The sequence below is a fragment of the Phoenix dactylifera genome, chromosome 12 (assembly GCF_009389715.1).
Source record: "Phoenix dactylifera cultivar Barhee BC4 chromosome 12, palm_55x_up_171113_PBpolish2nd_filt_p, whole genome shotgun sequence".
Lineage (NCBI taxonomy): Eukaryota > Viridiplantae > Streptophyta > Magnoliopsida > Arecales > Arecaceae > Phoenix > Phoenix dactylifera.
The window spans coordinates 3,346,066-3,357,871 of NC_052403.1; the positions used below are offsets into that span (position 1 = coordinate 3,346,066).

At 36.1% G+C, this 11,806-nt stretch overlaps 1 protein-coding gene across 1 annotated transcript; it reads left to right on the top strand.

Annotated features, from left to right (window-relative positions):
• The first annotated feature begins 1,537 nt into the window (after window positions 1-1,537).
• LOC103705011 (proteasome subunit alpha type-3-like) lies at window positions 1,538-11,342 on the top strand. Its single transcript, XM_008788575.4, has 10 exons — window positions 1,538-1,735; window positions 1,884-1,923; window positions 2,038-2,121; window positions 5,096-5,169; window positions 5,337-5,423; window positions 5,536-5,620; window positions 5,922-5,968; window positions 6,382-6,447; window positions 8,685-8,775; window positions 10,950-11,342. The coding sequence occupies exons 1-10, from the start codon at window positions 1,632-1,634 to the stop codon at window positions 11,019-11,021; spliced, it is 750 nt and encodes a 249-aa protein (XP_008786797.2). The 5' UTR covers window positions 1,538-1,631; the 3' UTR covers window positions 11,022-11,342.
• The last annotated feature ends 464 nt before the right edge of the window (window positions 11,343-11,806 follow it).

An 11,806-nucleotide genomic window follows, 5' to 3' on the forward strand; every position in this document is an offset into this window, starting at 1 on the left:
AAAAAAAAATGGGGATTGTTTAAAATCAGTCAATTGCTGTTTGATGTTTATGCCCAGCTTTCCTACTGCCTTGAGCAAACCCACCTCAGTATTGCCCAGCATTGTTGTCCATGCAACACTCCTTCATGCTGCAGACTTGCCCTTGATTTCTCGAAGGCATGCATTTTATGATAGCTAGTTATGATGCATATAAGTGGTTGCGAAGAGAATCTAATGCAGAATAATTTTAACCTAGTGCTGAGTTAACACTAAAATTTTAATGGATTGACCAACTATAATAAATAGTCAACAATGGTGCATTAAGCAAGATTGTGTGAACAATTTATACATAAATAATATCAGTCATAAAACTCACTATTGCAGCATGTATCTTAGAAAAAATACTAGAATTCACTCTTCAAAGTAGAGTTCCGACGCACTCTTGCCGTTCCTAGTATTTGTCAATCATTTGTATTGTTTTTCCTCAGTTGTCTTTGTACATCTTAATTATTTTTCTACTGTTCTGTTTTATGCATTGGATCTGTTCCAGTATATGCAGGCTCACTGTTATATCAATGATAATGATTATTATTTTGATTGGAATGATCATCTTTATATGAGTTATGATTGTTGGCGTGCGGATGATAATCTTTGAAAGCTTGTGGAAAAATTCTCCCAACACATCTCTAATACTTCGCACCAACATCTATGTTGTATGCTAAATGGCGAAGCATGTTCTCCATTCAAGGTTTGACAAAGTGAATAGTTAAGATTTCGTCTTCTTTATAAAGACACATTGATCTATTGGTTGAATTGAATGAAGCTATGGAGAGTGAGATGGTATTGGGTCCCAAACGTAATATTACATATAAAAGCTTAAGTGGCATGTTTTCAGAAAAGTTTTTTCAACAATTTTTAATATCAAAGGAAAGAAAAAACAGAGAAAAAAAAACCAATGGAGGACCAACACCAAAAACTATATCTATACTATACACAAAGGCAGCATATTAGAACTTGAAAATATTTTATTCTGATTTTTTATTATTTTTTCCAAAAATATGGTTTCTATCTCTCTTATAATATAACTAAATATTTAAATAAATTCTATTTTTTAAAAAAGTCAAACGAATCAAAATTCTGGCTTTTTAAAAATGAGAGAAAAATGTTTGGATTCTAATTACTCTTTTTAAGAGTGACAACGCAAAAAAAAAAGAAAACCTGGAGATTCCATTATTTTCTTTAAAAATATATAATAATTAAAAATATTATATTTATTTTTTAAGTGCATGCATTTGGGGGGATTCTTGCAGGAACCAAAACTAGAACCGAAGCAGAGATAGACGTAGAGGCCCAAACGGCCGTTTTGTGTACTTGCGCGTACCCGAGAGTTTACCCGGGTGACTCGAAATCGGGCTCTGTATGCCATTGACCGGGTTAAGTGGTTTAATTGGAGCCTTAATGCTCATTGTACCCCCAGCGGTCCAGCTAAAACCCGGTTTGGGTGCATAAGCTATCTTTCTTTTTCCTACTCTTCTTCCCATCCTGAGGCTTAAAGCAGTCCTTCCTTGGCGTTCGTAACCAAAACCCTCTCCCCCTCCTTCCCTCTCTATCTCAATTCGATTTGATTCGAAGAAAGGAAAAAAAAAAGGGACATGAGCAGCATCGGCACGGGTTACGATCTCTCAGTGACCACTTTCTCCCCCGACGGAAGAGTCTTCCAGATCGAATATGCCGCCAAAGCCGTCGACAACAGCGGGTTCGATCTCTTTTCTATCTTTTAATTTCTTTGAAAGTATTCGCTGTTTTTTTTGATAGATACTCTTGATTCTACCTGCATTTTTTCTTTTTGTGGGTTGTTTTGGTGGTTTCTGACGCTCAAGTTGGTCGTTTTTTGGGTCTGCTAGGACTGTAATTGGGATCAAATGTAAGGATGGGATTGTTATGGTATGATTCCATGGACTTGATTTTTTTTTTCTCTGTGATCTAGTAACTTCTGAGTGCAAGATCTTTAGGGTTTTTGTTGTGTTAGTTAAAGATTTTGATTTGGGTGGGTGTTAGGGCGTGGAGAAGCTGATTTCGTCGAAGATGATGTTAGCGGGGTCGAATCGGAGGATCCACTCCGTTCATAGGCATTCCGGCATGGTAACTTCTCATGAATCTTAAACGTTCTTTTTGTTTTGATTTGGAATTTGCTTCTCGATTTCTTGCTGCTCTTTAGATTGATATTCTCCCTTTCAATCGGTGATTTAATCTTGTAAATTTAAATCTGTTGTGGCTTCTATGATCAATGGACTTACCTGTTTACTTGATAACGAGCAACTGTGTTAAACTGGCGATAAGTTTGCTCAGCAGGACTGGAAGGGTTCTGGTGTTTATAGACCATAGGGCTTGTAAAAGTAAAGATATGTTTTGTGGTACTAAATGAATTGGGTAGGTGCGAGGATCTTACTAACTGTATGATACAAACGAAGCCAAGCATTTCCATGTTGCAGGAAAATATACATGGATACGTAGCCATCCCATGACAATCCAAAATTCTGAATTACCTGAATTAGCACCCATTCTCAGGGTTGAACTAAGAATTTGCCCCCCCATGGGGAAATACATAGTTGCTATCCCATAACAACCCAAAACTGTGATTTGAAATGCACTCATAGCCTTCTAAAGTCTCATGGATTTTTTTTTAATCTCCTAGGAAACTTATTAATAGAACAATGGCAATATGAGGCAAGAGGATATATTAGGTTGTCTTGATGTGGAATGACATGCAATTGCCTCTGTACTTATACATGCGATTTTAGCCATGAAGCATTGCAGCTGTGGCTACTCAAAGACCATGCTGCACCATGTGTGATCCATTCAGCTTGAGATGTGTTTGATACAGAGGCAACAGTTTGTTGTCCTATAACAAGGTGAGCTGATCTGTGCCTTGGCATACTACCTTGCAAAATGTAGACCATAAATAGTTATAGCCTGACTTGTAGTTTTCTCAAATGCTGATCTTACTGTCATGCATTCCATGTAGATGTCCAGTTTTTCCTCATTCACGTAGTCTGCTGACTCTTCCCTTTACTACATAATACTAAGTATAATTGCAGATTTGGGTGATTCTTAGATGGACCAGAATCCCATGCTTGATTTTTTTACTAGTAATGCATTCCCCTATTCAATCAATTGTTGGGACAAGGCTCTATGGTTATGATTATGAAATCCACATACTCAATTCTGAACTCAGTTTATAATCAGATGTTTCAGATGGTCTAAGAACTCTATTATCTGTCAATTGATCCTTATCAACGTGTTTTCATCTGACCATCTAATTGTTTTATTAGCAATTTCATTAATAAAACATCATTATGTGACTTAATCGAACTTGTGAAGTTCATTTTAGCTACCAAACCCATTTCTCCTCTCTATGCTTTGCTATTTTTTGTCCTACAATGGAATGTTTGGATCTGCAGTGAATTATGCACTACATACATCAGCTACTTATTTTTTAATTCTTTCAATTGGAAACAAGTGAAAACATCTGCTAATGAAAACATGCAGCGCTGTTAAATCTCATTAGTGAAGCTCCAAAACTAATGACACGGGGAAGGGACTCAGTCTTTGGTGGCAAATTCTCTCAGCATTAGAACAAGAATAAAAACTCACAACCAGCAAAGGGTATAGAATTTATGGTTGGGTTCAAGTCAGTTCTACATTGGATTGGACCAAAAAACCTTCAGCCCATATTCAAGCCATTTATAATTGTGTGAAAAAATGAACTCATTTATAGTTAGCTTCAGTTCAAGTTCCATCTTGTCTGCAACAAATTCATATTAAAGAAAGAGGCAACTAATTCATCTTGAAGAAATAAAACTTTGTGCAAGCTTTCATTACTGGAAACTTACGAGTTATGAGTCTCTCAAAAACATTGAATAGCTCTTCCATATGGAGCCTTCTCACACGTTTCATGTCACTTTGTTCTGAATCTGCGCTAGACATACCCCTTGAAATCCTAGTCATCTATAATCTCATCATGTGAATTGGTAGGCTCCTTTTGTTAGTAGAGAATTTTATATCTCATTGTTGCCGATGACTATTTATCTTTTTTTTAAAAAAAAAATTCTAGGGGAATTGCCTTTATCTTTCTCATTCGCATCTTCTTAGTATGAAACTAGTTTGCATGTATTGGTTAAGTTATACAATCAACTACTATTGGAGCCAGGTTTTCAAGATGTTTTCTACTACAATCATGACATACTCTATTACAGTTTATTGAAAATTAAATTCATAGATTTTCTTTTTTCTTATGGTTGAGGTTACTCAATTTTTCAAATTTATCGATCCATCAAAAGTGACCTGCTAATATCTGCTGATATGTTAAAATGTCTCCTTGTGCAGAAAATCCTTGTAACAATATGCTGTGCATGCGAATAATATTAGAAATATTCGGAGATTTGATGAAGTAACTCATGCCCTTTACAAACAGTAGAAATTAATGCTTTATGAATACAATAAGATCATAAATGATAATTAGTAATGATGCCTGAATCTTCTTCCACGACAGAATATGATTCCAATTTTCTTGTGCATGCAATCACATATTCATAAATTATACTTGTTTTAGTGCTATCAATATTGCAAGCACGTTTTATAAATCCTGTGAAAAGAGCTCTTGAAGGGTTTGCTAAGAGAGCAGGCCTAATACCTACTCTTTCTGCGAATTATTATGATTAAGATGCTTGATATTGTCCTGTAGCTATGAGCATCTACACATTTCTATGGATGCTTGAACTGGGAGACAAGATTCCTAGCATAGTTAAGGTGTTGATTCTTTTTGCTAGTCTGCATATGTGGTTTCCATCTTAAGGTTATTTTTGAAAAATATGACCATAACCTGCAATCCTTGCCCCATGCTTTTTAGATAGCATTCTGCCAAAGAAAGAACATGCAGTTCTCTAAAGGGTGAAAGATATGTTGATAATGCTATCCCTTACTGCATTTAAAGTCTCCTTTGTTGTACTAATTAAAAATCTATTGTCAAAAGTGCTGTGGATGTCTTTTATTTACTGTTCCCATCCTGCTACCCATAATTAATTTTATTTTTGACTTTCTCCATTGTTAATTGCAGGCTGTGGCAGGCTTGGCAGCAGATGGTAGGCAAATCATTACACGAGCTAAGTCTGAAGCAACCAGTTATGAAAGGTTTACAATTTAAACACCATGTAACTCTGTGCCATGAAGAGTTTCTTTAGGAAAAATAAAATAATAATTAAGAAAATGCAAAGGATGGTTACCTGAAGCAAATGGTTTTGGTTTTCATTGTTTGAATTGGAAAATTAACATAATATTCTAATGGTGATATTGTGTAGAGTCTATGGCGAGCCCATACCTGTGAAAGAACTTGCAGAACGTGTTGCTGGTTATGTTCATCTTTGCACACTTTATTGGTGGCTGAGGTTGGACATTTGACTTGTGTTTTCACTTGTAACCTTGTTCGGTGGATATAAGTTATAAGATGGATGCGCACATTTCCTTCTATTTGTCCAAAGTCCAAACCTTAAATTGCAGGCCTTTTGGTTGTGGAGTTCTTCTTGGAGGTTATGACAGAGATGGACCGCAGCTGTACATGATTGAACCCTCAGGAGTCTCATATGTAAGTGCTCATTGTGGTGTATGAAAAAAATATGCAAGAAAATTGGTGCCACTTCTATATTTCTTTTGTAAGTCATAACTACATGTAATTTGTCCTTGGTCATTAATAATAGTGATAATCTAGAAGTGCATATGCCTATGGAAGTCCATAAGTGAGGATAGGGTGGTTGTGCACATGTATGTGCGCACATGCCTGCGAATGTGCAAATCTGTGAAAGCAGTAGATCTAGCTTTGTTTAAGTTTCACTTTAGAGTTTGAGTTATTTGCAATTTATAATCCTTGATAAGTAAAATTTGTGCAGAGGTACTTTGGTGCTGCAATCGGAAAGGGAAGACAGGCTGCCAAAACGTGAGTTAATGCTCACCTATTTATAAGCTTCTTTATTGCAACTATCTTATAAAGGTGCAAATTTTTTCATTCCTCGATCAACTTTGAAGGAAAGTAAAATGCAGACTCATCCTACATTCGCACACACCACTTGTGTGCATGTTTTGTATTTATCATTTCAGTATTCAGATTTTAAGCCCATGATGTTGCATGTTTACCATCTTGTTTTCATATTACTCTCACGTGAATGCATGTTGACTATTCATATTTGTTTAATGCTCATGCTCAATATCTTAAGTATGTAGGTCATGCAAATTCTATTGTGTGGCTCAAAATAACTCTGTTTTTATTCTTCTGTTAAAAATCTATATCATGACATGGACATATTGACTTTATATCCGTTATTGACATAGTTAATTGATGGTGTTACACAGAGACATAGAGAAGTTGAAGTTGTCTGAGTTAACTTGCAGGGAAGGGGTTATTGAAGTTGCCAAGATGTAAGTTCTTCTACAATTATACCATTGTCTTGTTCTGACAGTATATTACCCCATAATATTGTGTTCTCTTGCTGTGTTACTGTGAGGTGCTTGTTCTCGTCTAGGCCCTGTTTGGATGCTTGACCCTCCTAGCTGCATGATAGTCCCCATATTTGTGGGACTTTCCAAATAACAAGGCCAAAAAAAGAAGTGAGAAGAGAGAAGCTGGAGGAATTGGGGAAACCACCAAGTCTACCACTAAATATTCTTTTTGGATATGACTCCATCTGCAAAATGATTTTTAATAGCCTGGAATGTCAGTGTTTTGGGATTGTCACTTTCATTGGCCTTTTCCCGCCTCTTGTCTCCCTTTTCTTTCTTCATTCCTTGACACCCATTCTGAGATGACGGACAAATAGCCTGCTCAGTCATCTGAACAGGCCATTAGTGTATTCACGTAGTTATACCTGCTGTAGCAGGGGCAGCAGCGAATGGTGTTGGAGGTGTGTGGCAGCAATCATGGTGATGTTGGTTGCAGTATCAGCAAGAATGGGTCGGTCGTGGTGGTCGTGGTGGTGTCAGTAGATGCAATGACAGCAATGAGTCGTCTGAAAAGTTTAGTTAATCTAGTGAAGTTGGGAAGTCAGAGCCCAATCATCTGTTCCATTAGTTTTAAGTCTTTCAAAGATCCCAAAGTGCTGTGCTTTTCTCAGAGAATGTGGCATGTGGAAGAAAAGAAAACATTAGCTAATATTTTCCTATTGTTTTTACCTTTCTATTTTCTCTTCACAGCCAAATGGCGGAACATAGTTTCTCCTGTGTATTCTTTTCTTGTGCAGTTTCTTGACAGCTGAGCACTCTTCTAATGTTTCATGGTGTTATATGGAAGGTAAAGCAGAGGGTTTATTGGGGAAATAGGTTTTGTTGAGTATGGTTGCTATAATAATAGGAATCTTATGGAAAAATCTACTGAGGGAATTTCGAAATTGGGAGCTTGGATTCAAAATATTCAGCAGGGATCAAACAACATAGAAGACTTATTAACAGGCATTAAGAGATACGACTATGGGATCCAAAGAACTTGGCTTTTTAAAATTGCATAACTTGTGTGTGGGAATTGATCTTTGTGATCCATATTTATTTGTGAGAGACAATTGTTGTTTCTTTTGGAACCATTGGGAGATGAAAAATTCAAACTATAGGATACAGGGAAATAATATGCTACCCTGCCTAATATATTGTAAACTTAATAATTTTGCATGGCTCACTAAAACAATGCTCCATTAAAGATATAGCTGGTTTATTTGCAAGTGTGGTTCATGTTGTTGCAGGTAGTTTCAGTTTAGGCTGAATTCATCTCTTCCTGCAAATTAGAAAATGTCATCATTGGTTATTAAATATATCTGATCTATCCAATGATGATACCTGGTATGAGTATAGGGGTCCGCAAAGTCTGGAAATATTATGCTGATTAGCTTCCGAGTGTTCATAGTTTCAGACTCTTCCACTCTGATGGATAATATTTCTCGCAATCTTTAAAATTACCCCCCCCCCTCCACAAAAAAAGAAAAAAGAAAAAAGAAAATCCTACTGATTTCTGGGGTTCAAGCAACAAGAAACTTATTCTTTTAAATTTTATGGTTTATTGATGTAATAAGGATGGCAGATTGGAGGTTTGAGTTGGAAACAGTATGTTGTCATCACCTGATCAAGAGAAATTAACCGAACATTGCAAATATAGGATGTAGAAATACATGATACCACAGAAGATAGCCGATCTATTATGCTAAGGGATAAAATGAGTTACTCCATTACAAATAATTCATTCCTTAGTTTTACATCTTTGTTTACTTTGGATTCAGTCCTTGTTTGTTGTCCTAGCCTAATCATCAGTTACCTTTCATCTCTCTGCTACATGTTTTGTTGTGTCCGGTCCTATGGTACTGAGATTTAAATGTGATGTTGTAAGGTGATGTTTCAATGCCACATTTGAAAAAGATGAATGCTTCTGAAGATTTAGACTAATCTCGACCTTTTAACTATATATTAAATTCAGTTACTTAAAACGAGAAAATGATATTCCTATTCCTTTACTTTGGAATAAGTAAAAAATTGGCAGGGAGAATATATAAACAGCTGTTTCCACCTGATTCTTCAGAAAAGAAGGCTTAGTCTTTTTCTACATATGGTCATCAACTTCTGCAACTTTGATTTGCACTCTTTCACTGTATGGTTTACATTTCTTTGTTGATATGCAGAATATATGCAGTACATGACGAGGCAAAAGACAAAGCCTTTGAGTTGGAAATGAGCTGGGTCTGTGATGAGTCTAATCGCCAACACCAGAAGGTAACTATAACAATGTTGACCATTGAATGGATCAGATGCATGAGCAATGTTTTAATAAAAAAAGATAAACTTTTTGATGAAATTCGGTTTACTTACAGGTTGCAATGCCCATATTCTACATTATCATTGGTTTTAATATGATTTAGATAGAAGTTGTCTTACCCCCAAACGTTGAGGTCCATAATTGATAGTGCAATGATTTCATCATTCACCACAAAAAATGCTCATTTTAGTGATTGCCACTTCTTTCTTTCTTTTTCTGATAATATGCTTCATAAGAATGCAATAGGTACCTTTCTGGTGCTGGTGGCTGGATTGCCTTATCCATCACCAGCAAAACATGCCTAAAAAGGTTTGTTTTACAGATTTTTTCTTGAAATTAATTCCTACCAACGGTGAGCCCTCTTCCAATGCTAACCAGGTCTAATCCTTCTCATGACTCACAATTGGCTTTTTGTTGTTCTTACTCTCCACTTTTCCAGCTCTTCGCAAATCTAAACCCTAAAGGCCCTTGTGCAGTATGCATTGCAGAAAATCAAATGATTTTATTCAATTCTCTTTATTGTCATATATTTGTATATTTCTAAGTGTTTGTTCCTAGGTTACCATTAGACTCAGCATTATCCTAAAAAAAATTCTGAAATATGCTCCTCAGAAGGAAGTGCTCTGGAATTGATTATGTTGTTTGTCAAATTATATTTTCTATTTTACAGCCAGGTGATATTAAGAAGAATATCAATTTTTTTTTGTCGATACCTGTTTTGAAATATGAAGAAACATTTCTCCTTGTTAGTTATTAATAACAAATTTTTTCCCTAGTACCCCATCACTTATTTCCAAGCATTCTCCAAAATAAATGATACAACTGAAGACTCACATCTTTACTATTGTGCATGCTGATTTGTTACCTTGATCTTTATTATTCTTTTCTATCTAGTTTAGTCCCTCAATTCTCTTCTTGTACTTATCACCAACCTGATTTACGTAGCCAGCTTGAACTCAAACTTTTAAATGTCATATTGTTTTCATAAGCACATGTTCATTTTGATGTATGTATGCTTGCGTTGATGTGCATACCTGCTCATGGTCTGAGGGGTGCAATCCAGTTTAAGTTCCAATATTTTCCTGATGTCATCATTGTTTGGCACTTCTATCATATGTTGCTGTTACACAAAATTGTTGCCTGTGATCTCTAAGGTTTACCATGCCTACATACAAAATTTTATATGTTTTGGATCTTTCTTACATATGCGCCAAATCATCCCAAATAAATAATTTTGATGGCAAAACATACCATCTTGATTTTTAGATGACTTGATGCATATGGAAGAAGTAACCAAAACGTATAATTTTTGGTTATAGACATTTTAGCTTGTGGATCACATCTAGGAACACAGATTTTCATATTGCAACTCCTGTTAGATTTATCTTTTACTTCCTGTGTATTATAATTGCACCCACATCGGAGGCACGATGGTATTTAGAGTTTGCTTGATTATTGAGAAAATAAGAGAGGAAATTTTGTTAGAGAGGATTTTTTTTTCCCTGCTGTCTGGTAATAAATTGAGAATATGAGAGGAAATCAGGGGCTAATGTTTTCTGAATGAGGCCTTAATTTTTTTCTTGTTTAATTAGTGAATTTGAGAGAAAATAACCAAAGGCTATTGCTGCAAGATTGCCAAACCGTTTCCCATCAACTTTCTGTACAAGTTCCCTTGCAATATTCTCAATTTCAGCAAACAAGAGAAAATTCTGTTTTCCTCTTTTTCCTTTTTGTTTTTTTTTTATTTGTTGATTTGCTTTTCTTATTTCATCTCCTTAGCATCCAAACAGAGCCTTACTGTCCAGTGGCTCTGGTCTTTGATTTAACTGATTATAAAATGCTTGGCGTCCAATGTGTATGGGACTTCACACCTTTTCAATGTGTTGCTTTTTAAGAGCCTGGTTGTACGACCTAGATGAGTAGGGTTGTGTCAGGCTCTATTACTGTAGAACATTATCATGTCACGGTGGTCATACGTGGAATCACATTTCGGAGTCTAGCTATCATTGCTTATAGCTGATAGGTTTTCCAAAAAATTTATGCGTGTCTTGGTGGGTCTAGAAATAAACAAGGATTGTGGATGTTTGTGATTTTTGAAGCTACCTAAAATGATTTCTTTAATTATCAACAGGTTCCAGATGATCTCCTGGAGGAAGCCAAGGCTGCTGCAAAAGCTGCATTAGAGGAAATGGATGCAGATTAAGTGCGCTTGCCGGATGCTTCATGTTATATTCGTTTTCTATTTCCTACACCCCATCAGTGGATTCAATTTTCAGGTTTTATCTGTTGTCAATGAAACTCGCCCTCCGCATGGGGAATTGCCCAGGAAAATCAGGTTGCGTGTAATCTTCTTTATATGTTGCCATGAGCATTATTTTGTGGTGACAGAAGGTTATAAACTTAAATGACCTTTTCATAGGTTGCTTTCTGCATCAAACTGTTGGGTCCTAGCACAAATGCAAACGAAATCTTTACGTATTTTAGTTGCTTGGACGTTGGTATGTCCAAGGCTTCACTATTTTAATTATTCTAAAGAATTCTGGTGGGGTCGCCATGCATTTTGAAGCGTTTTGGGCCATCTAGCAGTATAGCTCTTTGCTTATAATCTGCCCTCAGCTGCCTTCCGCTTTTTTCTGAAGATAAGGCTCATTTGAAATGTCCTATGGATATAAAAGTTTTAGCTCCAGACAATGCCAAAGAACATTGGGTGAAGGTTTTTGCACTCAAGAAGATGTTAATATGATACATGGTCCCTTTCATCTTACATCAGTCCGGCTGTGGATCTGTAGCATCCAGAGATCAAACAAGATGCTGAACGAAATTTCAGGAATCTCCCTCTATTAGAGGTTAAACATTTTGATAGGGATACCCTGGTAGAGTAGGCCTGTCAAATGTTGATCATTTGCCTTAAATTTTAATCACAGATCTTTACAATTTAAACACTGATCTTTACTTGCATTTCCATCGAGTGAAGTTCATAGTTTTCAT